General features: G+C 38.1%; 1 protein-coding gene across 6 annotated transcripts in view; it reads left to right on the plus strand.

The window, feature by feature from the left end:
- The window catches only part of Cip4 (formin-binding protein 1-like Cip4), an 82,360-nt gene extending 66,961 nt beyond the window's left edge, over positions 1 to 15,399 (plus strand). Inside the window, exons 4-15 of one of the 6 annotated variants that reach the window (XM_034985039.2) lie at positions 908 to 1,052; positions 1,453 to 1,604; positions 2,208 to 2,364; positions 3,344 to 3,481; positions 4,537 to 4,740; positions 6,908 to 6,937; positions 8,365 to 8,463; positions 8,879 to 8,972; positions 9,444 to 9,597; positions 11,204 to 11,511; positions 11,937 to 12,109; positions 13,603 to 15,399. In XM_034985039.2, coding sequence (XP_034840930.1) covers positions 908 to 1,052; positions 1,453 to 1,604; positions 2,208 to 2,364; positions 3,344 to 3,481; positions 4,537 to 4,740; positions 6,908 to 6,937; positions 8,365 to 8,463; positions 8,879 to 8,972; positions 9,444 to 9,597; positions 11,204 to 11,511; positions 11,937 to 12,106 — 1,651 coding nt within the window. In that variant the 3' untranslated portion in view covers positions 12,107 to 12,109; positions 13,603 to 15,399. The remainder of the gene's footprint in view (positions 1 to 907; positions 1,053 to 1,452; positions 1,605 to 2,207; positions 2,365 to 3,343; positions 3,482 to 4,536; positions 4,741 to 6,907; positions 6,938 to 8,364; positions 8,464 to 8,878; positions 8,973 to 9,443; positions 9,598 to 11,203; positions 11,512 to 11,936; positions 12,110 to 13,602) is intronic. The other 5 variants (XM_034985041.2, XM_034985040.2, XM_034985042.2 and 2 more) reach the window with 5 other exon arrangements.
- Positions 15,400 to 20,759: the final 5,360 nt, after the last annotated feature.

Raw genomic sequence — 20,759 nt, forward strand, 5'->3', positions numbered from 1 at the left:
TTAATTTTTTTTGTGATGTAAACACAAATTCACGGTTTTCGCATTTTTCCTTTGCTGGTGTTATAAGAGACCTACCTACTTGTGACCTACTAATTTTAGGATTCTCGGTCAACGGGAAGTACCCTATAGGTTTTCTTGGCAGACACGACAGACGGACAGATAAACAAACAGACAGACAGAGACAGGAAGACAACGACGTGATCCTATAAGGGTTCCTTTTTTTCCTTTTGAGGTACGGAACCCTAATAACCCTTTCCATATTTGGCTTATCGTTTGTTTGTATATCTTTAACATTTTGACCTTATTGGTAATTTTTTATAACATAATCTTTTCGAAATTGTGTAACACGTTTTCTCTTAAACACTACATTATACATTTTACTTTCATGGATATATGCCATGGTATTTGCTTATTTAATAAATAGTATTAGGAAGCTAAATTCTGAAAGCATAACTTTTAGATACATAATATTGTGTATTGGGAATTAGGGTTCCTGTCCACTGGAGCGTAGAGGAGCGTAGATGTTTGTGCCGGCTAATCAGATTATTGAGAGACTAGTTTAAGCCCGCGATTTCGTCCGAATGGACTACACCAATTTCAAACTTCGTCAGGGCCTTTAGAAATTGAGCCCTAGTTGCTTCAAATAAACGTTATATTATTACTAGCTGATGCCCGCGACTTAGTCCGCGTGGTTTTTTTAATCCTGTGATTTTCCGGGATAAAAAGGCTGTCCTTCCCCGGAATGTAAGATGACTCCAAATATATATACCAAATTTCATCAAAATCTGTTAAACTGTTGGGCTGTGAAAAGCTAGCAGACAGAGACACTTCCGCATTTATAATATTAGTATGGATTATAAAATGTGTAGGATGATACGATCTAATCTTATTTCTGTATTACTTCCAGATACACAGCTTGCAAAGCGTTCAGACAGCTTCTTCAAGAGTTAGGCGACTTCGCGGGACAGCGCGAAGTGGTAGCGGAAAACTTACAGTCTAATGTAGTCCGGGAGTTGCATCTGCTCGCCAAGGAATTACGCGAGGAGAGGAAGGTGAGCTATTATATTAATTAAAAATATTAAAACTGCTGACATTCACTTTAATGGCCTGGCCTTGATTAATTAATACTTTAAATACGGTATAACCGTATACGGTATACCTACCGTTGCAAAGTTTGAATGTTGTTGTTATGAACAATAAAAAAAAGCCCATGTACTTACCTAACAGAATGTGATCAATTTGCAATTCGTAAATCTTTCCTAAAAATGCTACGGGATGATTTGCAAAAGTAACTAAAAACTTTACTGAAAAAAAGATTACTGAATCCGGAAACATCAGGATCTTCCTCAAAAGTCGTAATTTTATTATGATTTTGTTCTACTTGTCCCTGTACCACTCAAATAAGCATAATTTGCCATTATTTAGACACCAAACTCTTGATGATTATTCCAGCAACATCTAAATGAAGGTTCGAAACAAATGGCGGTGCTCGGTACAGCGGTGGGTTCGCTGGAGCGGGCGCGGAGATCGTACGAGCGAGCAGCGAGGGAGTCCGAGCGGGCGCTAGAGGCGTTTCAGCGGGCAGATGCTGACTTCAACCTAAGGTAGACTGAAAGAAAGAAGATTCTAAACAAATGGAGGTGCTCGGTATTTATTGATTTCGTCAGGACGGGCGCGCAGATCGAGCGAGCAGCGAAAGAGTCCGAGCGGGCGCTGTAGGAGTTTCAGCTGGCAGAAGCTGACTTTAGTAGAATGTCCTAGAACGGTAGTAGTAGGTATAAGATTGAGTAGATGTTCAAAATTAATGCCAGGCGTTGACTAAACGGATATTAGTATGTAAATGGTACAGCATTTCATGATAGACCTTTATCGCTAATCAGATTTACGCAGCGCACACCATGGAAGCTCTTAGATGACGATTTTTCTGTGCATAATTATCATCATACCTTACCTAATTTCGCAAAATATTCATAAGTTTTTAGCCTATAACTTTCTTAGATAATACCTGTTTCTATTGGTGAATACCGTATGAAACTTCGTACAATAGTTTCTGATATTAGCCCGAACAGACACGAACTCAATGCAGCGGGGGACTTTAATTTATAATATATGTAGTGATAAGTATACAAATGATCACAATATGTGAAAAGTACATGTGACAATTTCCATGCTGTGATACTAATATTGATGTTGTTTCTTATTCACAGTCGAGCGGAGGTAGAAAAACAGAAAACAAACATGAAACTCAGAAGTCAAGCGTGCGAAGACGCGAAACAGGAATATATGGACCAACTCCGGAAAACAAACGAGGCGCAAAGACAACACTACGAACAACGGTTACCGCACGTTTTCAAACAGCTACAGGTATTGATATGAATCACCTATTATGATACTCACTACTGTAAACCCAAACATAAGTAAAATGACGTGATTTTCTAAACAATAATGCAGAATAGTTTCATGTCGTCATCATCCCAACCCATTAGTGTGCGTCCTGCGGGGCGTTCAACGTGTAGAACAAACTTTCAATATTTACAAGAAATTGGAAGGAAGACGCGCCTTGAAGCTTTCGCTGACAGACTATCAAGTAGTTTGTCGCGTACAGAAGATCCTTAGTCTGAATCCGTTTAGTGGGGATGGGTAAACAGTAAACGTATTCATTTGGACAGCTTCAGTTTGCCTTAAGTCGAGGATGCTCGGCCTCGTAAAGCTTAAAGAATAGTCATAAATAACCTAGCCCTAATTAGCAACTTGACAAAAGAAAATAAAATTGACTGTTTCCCTCCGATGGTCCATTTGGCTCGAGCCATATGTTCGCACAACGTTGTTTAATAATAGGAAGTAATTTAAACTTTGACACAATTCTGTGAAACGTCTGAGTGCAAGCGCCTACGGGCCTGCACTGGCTCGGAGCCAACGAGGTCACGTAGGGCTCCCACTTTCCATGTTATATTAAAAAAATGGTTTTGAATGTAAATTGGATTCTGACTATAAAACATATTGTGCAATTTTTAGTTCACCCCGAAAATATTATCACTTTAGTAGTTCATATTTTATTTTGAAAAATCACCTGTAAATTAACAAAAGTCGCCGATAGCTATCAAAAATTCTGCTATTGCGTATTTTGAATCATGAGCTCAGCTCAGTCAGTCAGTGAGTCATTAAATTTGTTTTGATCAGTACACAGTACACACATGACAGTACTCCTACATATGAAAATATTATTCGTGTTTAGTATCAAGGCATGTAGCATATGAAGCTAAAGCATTATAAGCAAAGGATATTATATATAAGCATAGACAGTGTAAATTCCATTATTTACTTTGTAATTTGATTGTTTCAGGATTTAGATGAGAAGAGAATAAAGAATATAAAGAATTTCATGTTAAGTTCAGTAGACGTTGAAAGGAAAGTGTTTCCAATTATAATTCAGTGTCTCGACGGAATGGAGCATGCGGCCAAAAGTATTAACGAAAAAGACGTAAGTGAATAACTTTAAAAGAATAACTTTAAATTGTGTTGACTGAGATGTTATTTTTGACTAACACCTGCAATCAAGTAGATGGAAGCAGAAGAAGAACATAAACATAATTATTGATAGGCTACAATCAGTAGTTAAACAAACATAATGGATAGGTTTAGTGACATTTGATTGGTTTATAACTTTAAATGAAAAGTGTCAATTCCAAGAGGTAAAGACATGATCATGATGACTTTCGACATAATTATGTTACACGTGCAAAAATCCTGTCTTTGCATGTGCTACGAACCCTGTGTATTACTAACAACCATAAAAGTCCATGAAGGAGACAAAAATTCAGGTTCTATATAAACTGCACTCAATTGAATCAATCAATTTTTAGGGTTCTGTACCTCAAAAGGAAAAACGGAACCCCTATAGGATCACTTTGTTGTCTGTCTGTCTGTCTGTCAAGAAACCTACAGGGTACTTCTCGTTGACCTAGAATCATGAAATTTGGCAGGTAGGTAGGTCTTATAACTGACATTCGGGGAAAAGTCTGAAAACCGTAAATTTGTGGTTACAACACACAAAAAAATTAAATTGTGGTCATAAACTAATAATTAGTATTTTCAATTTTCGAAGTAAGATAACTATATCAAGTAGAGTATCAATTATGCAAAGGCTTCACCTCTACATTCTAAAACAGATTTTTATTTATTTTTATTAAGTTAAGAGATCGTGTACAAGTATACAACTCCGATTGAACCATTTAAAAATTTCAATCACGTATCTGCAAAATAGTTGCTAATAAGGTCGAATTTTTAATTAAACAACAGTTTTTGACGCTATTGTGAGCTCAATCTAAAATAGAGAAGCAGGAACTGTTTCATTGACTCATTCACTTGACACAACTGAACCACATACATCACTATTATCTTAAATATGGCATCATTATTTTACGATTTGACATTAAAATGTCAAAACGTGTTGTTCTAATAAAAAATTCGACTTTAGGAAAGTTTACCGGTTTGGCATACTAAGATAAAGAATAAGAACTAAAAATCGTATTTCAGGATACACAACTAGTAATAGAGAGGTACAAATCCGGTTTCGTACCCCCGGAAGACTTCCGGTTCGAGGCGGCGACTGGCGCAGACGCGACTGATGCGCCAGCCGCGCACGCCACTCACAACCACCTCACGGCGGCGCGGGGAACCGTGTCCGGCAACCGGATCAAGAAGCGAGGCGGACTCCTCTCCATATTCAGCTCGAATAAGGTGACACTTTTACACTTGGCCGTATTATAGTTTATTTAAGAGCATACGACGATTTTTTCACGCGTAGTCGAAGCAGTCAAGGCTGGCGCATACAACGAATTTGGTCGTACGCAATACTACTTTACAGGCGAGAGTAACGTGTCTGTTGGACCAAATCCTGTAATCAACTTTGCTTGGCGAATAGACGGTCAGACTGGACCATTTATGTCTAATAGGCGCTCCAGGTTATATTGCTTCAATTTCCCTTATTTAAGAGTTTATTTTCTGCGTCGACGACATGCGAAAAAACCGTCATGTGCAATACTTATATTTAGTTGCGTAGTTAGTTTTTGATCTTTAATGCGATGACTTTATTCAATATTTATATTATACTATGTAGTTTGATAATTTTAAACACTTGGGTACATATTTTATTCATATGATTATATTATAGACGATTTTAGTTAGTCTTAAAATATAGGTAACTAGTATTATGAAATCCGACGCTGAAGGGGCTGTGCAATTAAATTAAGTAAAGGGCTTACCTGCTTCTAAAATGTTCAATTAGCTTGCATGTATTTATGGGAAATATGACGTGCAGTACCTATATGGTTTCTGAAATGTTATGTTTACTTTGTTATTATGTTCGTTGTTTATTTATGTATTACGGTATTTTTATATCTACAGACATTGCTAAGTACTAAACACACCAAAGCCGGCGGCTTTTATTTACGACTAGATGATGCCCGCGACTTCGTCCGCGTAAATTCGGTTTTTTTTAATTCCTGTGGGAATTCTTTGATGCATAATCGAAAATTTCTAGACTCAGTGAATTAAGTTTTAAGTTGATATGTCAGTCAGTCAGTTTATATCTATAGATATATTGAATACGTAGTCGCGTCGATGGAACGCTTTGTACGGGTCGGTCTATTTCAAGATATTTTATACATTAGATACTTTTAAAAGTTTGTAGTAGGTAAATTTTTATATCTGGTATATTTCGCGTCTGTCATCTGTACAACCTTACAATGTCTGTGGCTGTGAAATGATTATTATTTAGAGGTACTAATATGTTTTTATCTGTTATCCCTCGATCCCTACCTAACTCGGGTTCACATAACATCCATACAAATTAATGGCGGCGGCCGCGTTACGTGGAAAAAGTAAGTTGACCCGCGGTAGTGGGGACGTAAGTTATATGCATGACACGAAGCTTCATCCGATGTCTTCAGTTTCTCATTCAATATAATACACATCTTTAACTATTCCTTGAATAATCTAATACGTTATTTTTGGTTTTACTCATCGAATTCCTTTTCCTCCCTGGTATTTCAATCTTTTTTGGTCCTTTGTCGAAGGGAAATATTGTTATAAAATTACGAAACAAGTTTGTACTATAAGTTGACAATAAATGTAGTTCTTTCACCCAAAGTACTTAAAACCAACTTACAACCATAGCTGTTTACTTTCGATATGTTACTTAACATATTATCTTACCTTCGCCCTTTATTACAAGTCACTAATATCAACTTTATACTTAGCTAAGAAAATAACTGTTCGACCATCCTATTTCTAAAAAGTGATTAATTGAAAAAATATTTTTTTAGTTATAACCAAAAAAGTAGAAATTTTCAATAAATATGTTTCCACGTAAGTTTTTTGTTAAAATTGATTTTGTTTCGTCGTGGCATTCTGTATTTAGAAAAATGAGTTAAAATTTCCACTTTTTTGATGATATCTCAAAAACTACTTTTTACAGTTTTTCATTTAGAAATAGGATCATCATTCTTTATTTCATTTTTCATTTTTTATTTCTTCCCATTGTACAATAATAACTGAAACATTTTTCATCATTAAACATTTAGTAGTGATTGTTTTTGTCCCATATAAATAACGTGATAAAATATGCTGTTATATTTGGATGTTTTTTGAGAAAATATAGAAAAACAGTACAAAAATTTATAATCATTTAATATCACTTGCAGTTGCCACTTTTGTTTTGCAAATGTTTACCATTATTTTTTACTACGTAAATATTAAAAACATTACATACCCGATTTAATTTCAATAATTTTAGATTTTTCGTTACTTTTCCTTAAAATTGGTTCTATTTATTATTATTTATTGTTAGTTTAATCTTTATTTGTTTGCTTCCTCGTCTCGTGCTCGCTGGCTAATGCTTTGGCAGAAGATTATTGAGGCGTGCAACTCTTTGAAGGTTAGTCTGTGTGTTGGATAGTCTGTTCTGGGTATTATGCACAAGACACATAATTTTATAGACTATTTAGTAACACTTTAGTTTCCTAGTCTCTCTTAATCAGTCTTGCAAATAAAAAATCTGTTGTGTTTGCCACTTTTTCTTGTTTTACCATTTTCACTGTGAACACCTTGAAAGTTCTGCTCAAAGAATTTTATATGGCTTACAGTGGGAATCCTTTCATCATATTTTAATTATGTACTATAGTTTAGTATGCAAAAAGAAGTATATTTTTATTTTCAGCGTCATTAAAATAGGCACTCTAGTAAATTCTTTAAAATGGGATAAAATTGCAAATATCCATCGATATAAATGACAAGATATGGTCAACCGAACAAAATTTTTCACGGTTTTGGGACCAAATAAATCAGCACCACCTCTTAGATACTAATGAACGACCCGTTTGAAATCCAGACGTCACTGAGGTTGCATTGGTGCTAAAGCACCACTGAGTCGGTGCCATTTTGTTTGTTCAATAGCCCTGTCCATACAAAGTTAAATATAAGTCAATGCAAATATCACATGGGCCAAAAATCTAAATATCACCATCCCCAACAAACAGATGAAAGTTTAAGAAAACTATTTGCTTACATCATCATAAAATCTTAACACGTCACCCTTATGTGTTTCACAGATTTGGTTTTATTTTTCTGTGTTGGTTAATAATATTTGTGAATATACATTTGTCAATAAGATCTTCTTCGCTTGCATAAAATAATTACTTAATTATTATTGACGTCATCAACATCGATCTCTCAAAGTTTTCATACTGATCGTAACCAATACTAATATTCATACTTTAATAATTTAATTTCAAATATGTGTTTAATCTATTAATAACATGTACATTATGACTATTCTAGGTGTTAAAAAGTTTCTATGGGCTCAAGTATTTTATTATACAATACTAATTTAAATAATGATTCTACCTGTCAGAGTGGCATCAGTACACTATACATACAAGTACAAATGTTAAGTTGTTTTACATTGAATTTTTGTCTGTATAAGAATTACTACTAGATACTAGTAGATGATGCCCACGGCTTCGTCCGCGTGGATTTAGGTTTTTAAAAATCCCATGGGGACTGTTGTTTATCCAGGATAAAAAGTAGTAAATGTCCAACTTAGGGATGCAAGCTGTCCTCTGTACCAAAAAGATGTTGCCTGTGACTTCGTCCACGTAGATTTGAGTTTTTCAAAAATCGTCTGAGAACTGTTTGATTTTGCGGTATCAAAAGTGGATGCCATGATTAAATAGTGCAATCTTTACAAGTCCACCTTCTTTCAATGATATCATTCAACTTTACTTTCCATTTTATACCATTTACTAACCATTTTATAGTTGAATATGCACACTGTCTCTCCTAACAATATGTTATGTGTTGCAGAATAACATGTCGATGGATGGAAAGGAGGATTATTCAGACTTGCCACCGAACCAAAAGAAAAAGAAACTTCAAGCAAAAGTACACGAATTGACAAAACAGGTAAATAATTAATATCCATTATGTTTATCCAAAATGGTTGTGGTTTATAGGTAAGGATAAAATATAAAAGCCAGTCTAATGAAAAAAAAATATGATGTATTAACTGGAAAATTTCTAGTTTCTTAAGAGTTATTAAAAAGTCTTATACATTAACTTGCAAATGCCCGCGACTTTGCCCGCGTGGACTACACAAATTTCGAACCCCTATTTTACCGTCTTAGGGGTTGAATTTTCAAGAATTCTTTCTTAGCAGATGTTTAAGTCATAATAGCTATCTGCATGCCAAATTTCAGCCCGATACGTTCAGTAGTTTGAGCTGTGCGTTGATAGATCAGTCAGTCAGTCAATCAGCCAATCTTTTATATATTATTTGGATTTGTAATATGAAACATTATTAAAATTGCATTGATTTCAGGTTGGCCAGGAACAAGCTGCGATGGAGGGTCTTATGAAAATGAAAGGTGTCTATGAGACAAACCCCACTCTAGGAGATCCAATGACTGTTGAAGGTTTGCTTGTGTCTATTGCTCTATTATATCTTCACTTCTGTATTTTTATTATGGTTGGTCTAAAAGTTTAATGCTATAGAAACCAATAAAAAACCAGATATAATTGGAACAAGATACTATTATTTGCAGACTAAAATCTCATTTACTGAAATATAATATTGTAAGTTTTAGGTTCTACAAAAATGCAAAAACTAATGCTATCTATTTAAAATTTAAAAGTTTTCTCTCCAACTAAGCGTTAAGTTTGTGCTAGGAGTAGGAATTTGTTTGAACTGTTGATTTTAAATAGCCGCCAAACAGAACAGCCTTTTTGAGGCCGTCATTTTTTTCATAGTGTTTAATAGTCGTTAGTACCATACAATAGATAAAGCTCAAAAAAATTGCCGATTCATTTTTAGAAATGGAATCGCGCGCTTCTTTAAAATGTATCTATCTCACAATGAAATAAAATAAAAAAAACTATGTTGACAGGTCAATTAAACGAATGTTGTGACAAGCTGAAGAAGTTGCGTGCTCAGTTGCGCAAGTACGAGGAGTTGTTGACGGAGGCCAACAACCAGGTGTGCGCGCCGCAGCTGAACCCCGCCGCGCGCACCAACGGCGCCGCGCCCACGCAGGCCACTAGGTAAGTGATATTCCTGTCAACCTAGACCTACACACATGATGCGTTTCCGGTGTGCTGCCGCGCCGCACCACAATAAGGCAGGTAATATTGTACATCGACTATCAATCATCAATATCAATACTTATAATAAAACTGTAACAGGTCAAATTCTGTACATTGAAGATATTTTGAAATTTTTTTTCGAGGGCACTCTATAATCGATACTGAACCCAAAACTGTAATTTTGTCTGTCTGTCTGTCTGTCTGTCTGTCTGTCTGTATCACGGCCGCGCATCACGCTGAAACTACTGAATGGATTCCAATGAAACTTGGTACGATTTGAGGTCATACTATGAGGAAGAATATAGGATACTTTTTATCCCGAAATTCAGCATGGCTCCCGTAGGAGAGGGGACGAAAGTTAAAATGTATACTGAGTTGTAATTCATTAACGCGTAGTCCGATTTCATTCATTCTTTTTTTGTTAGAAAGGGGATATTTTAAAGATTGTTCCGTAAATATTTCAAAGTCATCGGTTTCTAACCGACTGTCAAAAAGGAGGTGGTTCTTTTTTCTACATCGATTTTTTCGAGGTTTCTGGACCGATTTGCAATTTTTTTTTTTTTAATCAACAAAAAAAGTTTACGTCGTGGTCACATAAAAAATTCTGGATTCAACTCCTTAATCCTGATGCTGCAGAGTTACTGCCCGCCTGAGTTATCAAGATTCAGGAAGTGTTCATAGTGAATTCATATTGTAGGTACCAAGCAACGACAACAATCCCGAAAAATCAAAGAGTTCCCGCGGGATTTTAAAAAACGTAAATCCACGCGGACGAAGTCGCAGGAATCAGCTAGTTAGAAATAGATTTCGGCTTCGTAGAGCGTTGTCTCAGTCACTCATACTTATTTGACGTTTTATCGGTCTCAATGACAAAGTCAACGCTCTAAGAAACCGCTATCTCTTTCTAAAGGTCGATGTACAATATTTTTCTGCCGGCTACTGTATTGAGTTGACACACCTTGCGGCTCCTGCAGAGAGTACGGTGATGCACTGCATCACCCCTCCTTGTCTCTGTATTTCTGGCCCCAGGTTCGCCATGCATGCGGTGCGGCGCCGCACACTTTGCGACGCGTTGCGTGGTATGGGTTGATGGTACTGTGATTTATGTGTAGGATGATGCAGCGGCGGCACTTGAGCCGTACAGCTACGTCATCCTGCATACAAACCACAGTTATGTCACACGATGCGATGTAACGTCGTATGGCGCCGCACCGCAACGCATCAGTCTCGGAATCAGTAGTAAACAGCGTTTCGTTGCGGCACTGCACCACCCACGTGCATGCCCGGGAAACCTTAACCATTAGGCTCTGATGAAAATGGATGTCATTAGCGTTATCAATGCCCTGGAAAACCTAGAGGTTCGCCATCTTTGATACGAAAACGGATGACACCAATGCGTTTTATTAAAATGAAAGATTTTTATCTTGGATTTGAAAATTGATATCATTATCAAACACAATCCATGTCTGTATATTACATAAATCAATAAATATAATGTACTATAACCAGGACCATTTATAATTATTTAAGTATTATTGTTTAAAAAAATGTTCTCATTTGTCAGCAGCATTGGGTCAAACAGTGAATCTCTCTCACGGTCGGCGTCTGAATCGTCCGTCAGTACCGGAACCGGTTGCACAGGCACTGGCACCGGGCCGGGTGTCGGCGGGGGCTCCTGCACTGGCGGCAGGGCGGCCGGCGGCTCCCCAGAGTCCGGCCTCGGCGGGGAGCTGGCCGCGGCGCACACGGACCATACGAATGGCGACCACGACGACAACGACCACGATCCTGACCATGACTTCTATGGAGATTACTATTATGAAGCCGATCTACAGCCGCTGGGATACTGCAAAGCGCTTTACGCTTTTGAAGGTAAATTATATTGAAATCAATATCCATACTAAGTAACATTATAAAATTGCGAGTGTGTCTGTCTGCTAGCTTTTCACGGGACATCTGTTTAACCGTTTTTAACGAAATTTGGTAAAGAGATGACCAAGAGATGGCTGAAATGCCAGCTATTCCAGGGAAGGCCATTTGTCCCGGAAAATCATAGAGTTCCCACGGGATTCCTAAAAATCCTAAATCCACGTGGATGTAGTCGCAAGCATCATATATTTGGTTTAGAAATAGCTTGCGTCTTGAAGACGGCGTGGGCTACTTTTTGTCTTGGAAAATCAGAGTTCCCTCCGGATTTTAAAAAACTAAATTTATGCGGATAAAGTTGCGTGCTCATCTGCATAGTTAGTAATTATTTAGTCACATTTTTGATAATTAACGTTTGTTTTGTATTACAGCAAACGGCACAGGCTCTACGATGCGTATGGAATGCGGCGAGCAACTACTAGTGCTGGAGACGGACGCGGGCGACGGCTGGACGCGCGTGCGGCGCAGCAACACCAGCGAGGAGGGCTTTGTGCCCACTACCTACATTGCCACCACGCTCTACGCGGACGCGCACCACTAGCCGGTACGTCTTACTGTTGGAAAACGGTTCAGACTCATTCACTTCCCGCCAGCCTCTTTGTACCGTCGATCCATCGTGCTGGAGGGCGCCCTACACTACGCTTGCACAGTTATGCGGTCTCCACTCTAGGATTTTTCAGCTCTAAGTTCTAACGCCCATCGCCCCTACGGCAAGATGGCCTGACTTGTGCCCACTGCCCTTCACTTTGCTAATGGTTTGGGTTATGTTAGTGACCATGGTTCTCTTGCGGATTTCCTCATTTCGGATCTTATCCCTAGGGAAAACTCCTAACATAACCCTCTCCATAGCTCGCTGAGCGACTTTTAATGATTGTTCTTTAATAGATTGTGTAAGGATATTGCCTTAATCCATCAATAATGCTGATGTGATCTCGTTCTATTGTCAATATTATGTTCCTTGCTCCATCAACTGACTGACTTGTTTCTTTTCTTTTCTGTCGTTGTATATGCCTAAAGATTAAAACTTTCATTTTGATTCTAAACACACTAACCAAAATCCCGTTTATTAGACAATTCCTTTACCAAATCATGACAAATATAAATAAACTAGCCTATGCTCGCGACTTCGTCCGCGTGGACTACACAAATTTCAAACCCCTATTTCACCCCCTTAGGGGGTGAGTTTAAAAAAATCCTTTCTTAGCGGATGCCTACGTCATAATAGCCTATCTGCATGTCAAATTTCAACCCGATCCGTCCATTAGTTTGAGCTGTGCGTTGATAGATCAGTCAGTCAGTCAGTCAGTCACATTTTCCGTTTATATATTTAGACCACGACAACCGATAAAATCTTTGCAGAGGTCAGAACATTTTTCTACTGTTTTTTGTCTTCCAACCTTGATATATCATTTTGTTTATATGATGCCAATTGCAACACTAGTTAATTGTTCAATAACGAGCAAATCAAGCAATCAACAAATTGAATACGTAACCGTTTCACGCGAATATTGTTTTCGCAATGTGTATCACGCATGGGGATAATTGGGTATAATCATACTCATTAGGCATAGCGGCTGTTATGCTATTTGTATGCTGTAATATAGTTAGTGTTGCTTAAATGTAACTTTACCGTAAACTATCATGCCTATACTATTTATTTTGCATCAGACTCTGCTCCTTGCCGTCAAAAAGTTACAGTTCTTGTAACGTTTTAAAACACAATTATACGATCTCTAGGTGCTTATTTTATTTTAGTAATCATAATAGTTTTATAATGCTTCTTATTCACTCTTCTTGTGAAAGTTCAATCTAAAATAGAGAAGCAGGGACTGGTTCATGGACTCATTCACATGACCCAACTGAACCACATACATCACTAACATCTTAAATATGGTATCATTATTTTACGATTTCACATTAGCTAATGTCAAAACGTGTTGTTTAGTTAAAAATCCGACTATAGTGAATACATTTTCTAATGGCGAACTTTCATTTACTAATCCAAACATATGTATTGAACTGATATATTGTTCACAGATGTTTCACCACTCAGGTGTGCTCCGACTGTTGTGGAGCTGTGGTGGTTACTTTACGCGCTGAGTGTGAAACAGTTTAGTGCTCGAGGACTTTGCCACTACGGACTTGTGCAATCATTTGCGGCGCACGCGCATATTGAATGTTCTCTGTAGTCATTACAGCTCGTTTCATGTAAAAAGACCGCTGACCTGTACCTGCGCAGTAGGAGATTTATCGATTTACTTGTTGGCGCGAAGTGAAGGGTTGAGTCGAAGTTGGCTAATCGGCCGCACATTGGTTCGTCAAAAATACAACCCTATGCCCATGTGCAGAAACATCCCCTCCACTGTCGCCCAGTAGTCTTTTTACATGAAACTAACTCTATGTATGTATATTTACAAGTATTTTTGCTATAATTTATCCTTAATGAAATTAGTTTTTTTTTTATTGTGTATCTTAGGGTTAATGCACACTGCGATAATACTTAGTCAATAGTTTAATATCGTGTTCAATGCTCTTTTATTATTTAATTTTAAATCGAATCTATTTGATGGCCTTTAATACTTTTCGGTCTGTAACGAGCACAGGTGTCAAATAAATGTGCTTATATGTTCATATTAATATTGATGTATCAGTATTTAACATTATACTCATATAATACGTACCTACTTGCACGAAAATTCGATGAAATGTCTTCGTGGAAGAACTTTACTTATGGTATGTTCTAGTGTGCCTTAACTCTTACCCCATAAGCTCTGGTTTCGTAAGATATCGGTGACATCATAAATACCACCGTTTAATAGCATCAAACGACGTCACTGTAACGTTGTCTATTGATACAGACGATCTCTAATGTACAACGCACTAGATAAGCCATTCCAAACAAAATTTCTTGATGCGAGTTGTAGCCTTTGCTTATAACTTGATGGCTATTATTTTAATGTTTGGTTTGATAGCTTTGTGGGATACGATATTTGTTCAGAATAGTCGTTAACATTTAATTCAATAATTGAAAGAAGATGGTTACCCAGAGAGCGTTTTTAGGACAACATACAATGATTGCTCGAGGGCCACCTGATACGCAAGTCGCTGTCGCGCGTCGCGGCCTTGTCGCGTACCGCGGCAGTCTGCACCTGTCCTAGGAAACCAGAGCTTCACCGAGTGTCCCGCGGTCAGAAATATAAAATGAGGAAATAATAACATTCCATGATCTTATTTATTGTGTATATTGTCAGTTATAGGAACCGTACATATTTTCATGTATGGTGGTGTAATTACTATATTCTAGTTTTATATTTAATTGTAATATTAACACATTTAGATCTTCGTTGTGCCAGCTCTTTACGTGTTAAGGTTTTCGTACTTATTATAGTTGTTACTGCTTTTATGTGATTCAGCCATGGAGTATTCGAAATTATAGCAAAAATAGATTTATTAAGCCTGTCACAGCCGCCAGCTGTAATAATTAAATATTATAATATAAATTGTAGCCGCGTCTGAAACTGGCTTTATTATAACGTGTAATATATGTAAACTTAAAACTAATTGAAAAAAAAGTTATATAAATTCAATTCAACTTTAAATTTTACTAAACAATTTATGGAATAATTGTATCACATGATGTATAAAAAATGCTTATGTTAAATGAATCTTATGTAGTTTAAAATGCTAGCTAAAATGTGGTTATTAGCCAATGCTATTTTCTGCATATTTGCAGTATGCAAGAACTCTATTGTATTTATATATAGTGAGATGAAGTATGGATGGGAGTGCATTTGATTTTTATATAAAATAAAACTATATGATGACATAATACAATTGTGTTTAATTTTCATTGTAAATATTAATTTTAAGGGCCTGAGGGGTGAGTAAGCTGTGATAGCCTAGTGGTTAGGACGTCCGCCTTCTAATCGGAGGTCGGGGGTTCGATCCTGGGCATGCACCTCTAACTTTTCGGAGTTATGTAAATAAAATAAAAATAAAAATCTTTTTTATTCAAATAAACTTTTACAAGTACTTTTGAATAGTCGGATGCATCTACCACTGGTTTGGAATGCCTTTCCTACCGAGAAGAACCAGCATGCGCGTTATGTGCGTTTTAAGTAATTAAATATCACTTGCTTTAACGGTGAAGGAAAACATCGTGAGGAAACCTGCATGCCTGAGAGTTCTCCATAATGTTCTCAAAGGTATGTGAAGTCTACCAATCCGCACATGACCAGCGTGGTAGACTATGGCCAAAACCCTTCTCACTCTGAGAGGAGACCCGCGCTCAGTATTGTGCCGGTGATGGGTTGATCATGATGATGATGATGAGGGGTAAGTCGGCGTAACTAAACGCTGAGTGGTAGCCACCGAGCTCACGATGATCAACCCATCAGTGAAGGGTTTTTGGTCATAGTCTACCACGCTGGCCAGGTGCGGATTGGCAGACTTCACATGCGGGTTTTCTCACGGTGATTTCCGTCACCGATAAAGCAAGTGATATGTAATTAAGTACTTAAAATGCACATAACTCCGAAAAGTTAGCGGTGCGTGGACATTAGGAGGCAGACGTCCTAAACACTATGCTATCACAGCTTCAGCCACCGAGCTCATTGGACATTTATTTTTATGCATGCAATGTAGAACCAACCAATGCCATGAGCTCGGTACAACGTAAAATTTAACTCCTCACCGTTCACCTCATCCGTTGAACCGATTTTGATGAATGGTAACAAGATAGCTTGTATCCCGGGGACGGACAGGCTACTTTTGTCTCGGAAGAACAAAGAGTTCTTTTAATTCCCACCGGATTTTAGAAGACCTAAATCCAGACGGATGAAGTTGCGGTCATCATCATCTAGTAAGACCATAAATAGAAGAACTCGGTTGAAAGTTCGAGAAGATTTTTAGACCGTATAATCTATGCCCTAATAAGCAAGAACCAGTCCCGCGACGTTTTCGAGGTAGGTATTATATGGCTACGAAAGGATTTGTTTGCCCGATCATTAGGGTCAAGTACGTCTCGCCGGGCCTTGGAAGTTACTCCACTTTCAAAGAATGTTGAAACACGCCTTTCAAATAAGTTCATTTGCTCGGAAAAATAATGAGACGACTCTACGACGAATGCCTGTGAAGCGCGCTGCACTAGGCCTGCCTTAATTGGCCGCTATGAATCTCTAATGAATAAATGGCTCAAAACGGAGCATTGGCTCTAGAAATCGTCTTTATAAATTTTCATGGTTTTCCCAACTCAAAAATTACTTACTTTTTGGAGTTAGCAGATTTTTAGGAAAAGGATGGCAGCAGTAGATAAACTTACCTATTCCTAGATGACGGCTCGTATGGCTTAGTATTAAGCTCAGCTGGAGCTTTCATTAAAATTCTAACCCTAACCTAGGTCTAGGTAATTTTTTTAATAGATTAGGTACTTAATACGATTAGGTACCTACGTTAAGATTATTTCGATAAAAGTTTCAATTCAATTTCTTTATTTTGCAGAAACATTAATTTACACATGGTCTTACAGAGTTAAACAGTATGTAGGTACCTACAGTTTCGATTAGATTAGATTTTTTTTAAAGAATATTAGCCAAGTTGCTGACTAATATTCCCCTTTCCTTTCCAATTAAGTGTAAAGCTTGTGCTAGGAGTAGGTTTCGGTTTTCAGTCCGCTCCTTTAACGGTTGAGCTATCGAGGCTGTAAATTTTGGCATACGTAAAATAAAATTACAACAGCAGTCAGGTACTTAGCAGGTGCGATGGAGATAGTTGCCGCAAATAGGTATGTATGGTACCTACCCTAGGTATTCCCATCTATCGCCACGCCACGCATATCGAGCAGATCAATTAATACTTATCTATTTAATTTTCCTTAAATGACAGAACTTGTGACTTAAAAGGTAAAGAAGTACCTTAAACGTGTAACAGACGCACTATGCACGGCGCATAGGACCTTTTTATCGCGAACTAACAATGAAATGCTGGTACGAGTGAAAAACATCGAACTAGGTAAACCGCGTCGGTTGGGTAGGTACGCATTTTTCCGAGGTTTCTACAATGTGTTTACCTATTAAGCCGGGTAGGGAAAACTAAATTGTAGGTACCTTTTTGCCTCAAGTGGCGTGGCAATGGATGGGATGGGATGGAGTTTTAAAAGATGTCCACTGGTCTTAAGGCTACATAGATCTCAGCCCACAGAGAATTCAACCTCAAAAGTACGCATAATACAATGTTTTACATGAAAACAAAATCGTAAAATGTTGGCGGGGGACAGGGGAGAATGCTTTATTGTGATTGGTGGACTCAAAAGTCACGTAATCAAGACAAAGTGCGGAATGAGGGTACCGAACGGGCGTGCGCCGACTTTTATGCTAAGCAACTACCTAAGCGATACGGGGTGTCCGGTTTTAGGCGTCTATAGGTGGTGGTCTGTGTCTCAGCCTATAAGCACATGGGTACCTAAACTGTCAGCGATCAACAAAACGTAATCCGCTGTTAGTACTACTTTCGTGTAGGTAACCATTACAACGTCAGATCTAACTTTAAGGTTACAGTTTACGCTCAGTTTATGATTTATAGTTTTAGCCATGTACAGATAGAGTTTAAAGTGTTGGCACTAGGAGCATATCTACTCTTACTACCTACACGTATATTTCGAATTTGGGTTGCTCATTGGAACAAAGAGCGTTGTGGTTCGTAACCATCGCCAAAAGTACTAACTAATTTGTAACCAATGGTAGGTACCTACGTAGAACTACAAATACATTAATATTAAATTTTTTTCTAATTTAATCGCAAATAGGTGATGGCAAATTGTCAGAGGTTAATGAAAAATTAAGTAAGTACGTACTTATCTACCTATTCCTCATTATCGCGTAAGTTAGCACGAGACGTGCTTGAGTTGCGCAGTGCTCCATTGGCCGACTGCTGCCTTCCGCGTCGAGCAATGCAATGCTTGTGTAACAAACCGCAACTGCTATAAAACCTGCATAGCACAACACTTACATTGCTGGGTTATTTAAACCGTGTAATTGAACCGACAAAATTAAGTCGTCAATGGATGATGTTTGACTAAATTCAATAGTTTTAGCACTTAGTTGACACGGTGGTAGAAGGCGTGGTTGCTCCAAACTCCCAACATAAAACGAGTTTTGCGGGAACTGTACCTAGTACTCCATCCCGAGGTCGGTTCTTATGCAATTATAAATGCTTTTCCTGCTTTGGCACTCTTGTGCTCGTTGCATAATTTGCAGAATTCTGTATTTAGGTATTTTAAAAACTTTTATGACTTAGTCTTAAGTCCACCAGGTGACAGGTGGCCTAACTCCTATCAGACAAGATTTTGAAAGCATTTTATATCAGGTAAGTAGGTACAGAAACCTGTCAATCACGTAGCCAAAACTTCCTCCGTCGAGTAGTCTAGGTAGGTAATTTATATACCTAACTACATATAGTCCGCGACAGGTCGAGATAGCCATCGGGGTATGAGGCGCGGGGACGCTCCGCATACCCGGGTTAGCGCGGGGACTGTGCGGGTGTGCAGGGCGTCCCACCCCAGCTGCCATGTCGCGTACTATACCTAACTAACTATGCCCATGGTCAAATCCCACTTACCAATAAGCTATGATGATTTGGTACATTTATAACTAAAATATAATATGAGGTGAAGCTGTAAAAAAGATGTACATTATTATATTATTATCTACCGACCTACTTACGGAACACTTATACAACTTCCAGCACGTAAGCAATTACTTACGATTAATTAGCAATTAACTTCTTTGCTGCGCTTATGCCGTGGGAGAACGGAACAGAATTTGAACAATAGCTTAATCGTATAGAAACGTCTTATCTGTACTATTTGGAAATATCTCACCCACGCAGCACGCATCGTGCCAAGCAGATTCGATTCTATTGATCCTTGTTCATCACTTTAATTTAATTCGGATATGCCACTTCCGGTCGTAGTCTTACTACTGCCGAGAACGAACTATATAAACCATGTAATTGAACAGACAAAATTAAGTCGTCAATGGATGATGTTTGACTAAATTCAATAGTTTTAGTACTTAGTTGACACGGTGGTAGAAGGCGTGGTTGCTCCAAACTCCCAACATAAAACGAGTTTTGCGGGAACTGTACCTAGTACTCCATCCCGAGGTCGGTTCTTATGCAATTATAAATGCTTTTCCTGCTTTGGCACTCTTGTGCTCATTGCATAATTTGCAGAATTCTGTATTTAGGTATTTTAAAACTTTTATGACTTAGTCTTAAGTCCACCAGGTGACAGGTGGCCTAACTCCTATCAGACAAGATTTTGAAAGCATTTTATATCAGGTAAGTAGGTACAGAAACCTGTCAATCACGTAGCCAAAACTTCCTCCGTCGAGTAGTCTAGGTAGGTAATTTATATACCTAACAACATATAGTCCGCGACAGGTCGAGATAGCCATCGGGGTATGAGGCGCGGGGACGCTCCGCATACCCGGGTTAGCGCGGGGACTGTGCGGGTGTGCAGGGCGTCCCACCCCAGCTGCCATGTCGCGTACTATACCTAACTAACTATGCCCATGGTCAAATCCCACTTACCAATAAGCTATGATGATTTGGTACATTTATAACTAAAATATAATATGAGGTGAAGCTGTAAAAAAGATGTACATTATTATATTATTATCTACCGACCTACTTACGGAACACTTATACAACTTCCAGCACGTAAGCAATTACTTACGATAAATTAGCAATTAACTTCTTTGCTGCGCTTATGCCGTGGGAGAACGGAACAGAATTTGAACAATAGCTTAATCGTATAGAAACGTCTTATCTGTACTAGAATATAACTTAAATGTCTTTGGAAATATCTCACCCACGAAGCACACATCGTGCCAAACGGATTCTATTCTATTGGTCCTTTTTCATCACTAATTTAATTTGGATATGCCACTTCCGGTCGTAGGCCTCTTGGAAGGATCTCCCTATAACATGGTCTATTGCCGCTTGTATTCAGTGACTCCAAGCTAAGCGCTTGAGATTCGTACTACTACGAGTAGTCGTAGGTACTCCGTACTACTGCCGAGAACGAACTAGAGATATTAGACGACAGCACTTCTGCGCCAGGGAGTTCATCTGCACTTTGCGAGGCCACTTGTTTTTTTTTCAGGAGGAGAATAGTATGTATTAGGAAAATCATC

The sequence above is a fragment of the Maniola hyperantus genome, chromosome 4, assembly GCF_902806685.2.
Source record: "Maniola hyperantus chromosome 4, iAphHyp1.2, whole genome shotgun sequence".
In the NCBI taxonomy this organism is placed as follows: domain Eukaryota; kingdom Metazoa; phylum Arthropoda; class Insecta; order Lepidoptera; family Nymphalidae; genus Maniola; species Maniola hyperantus.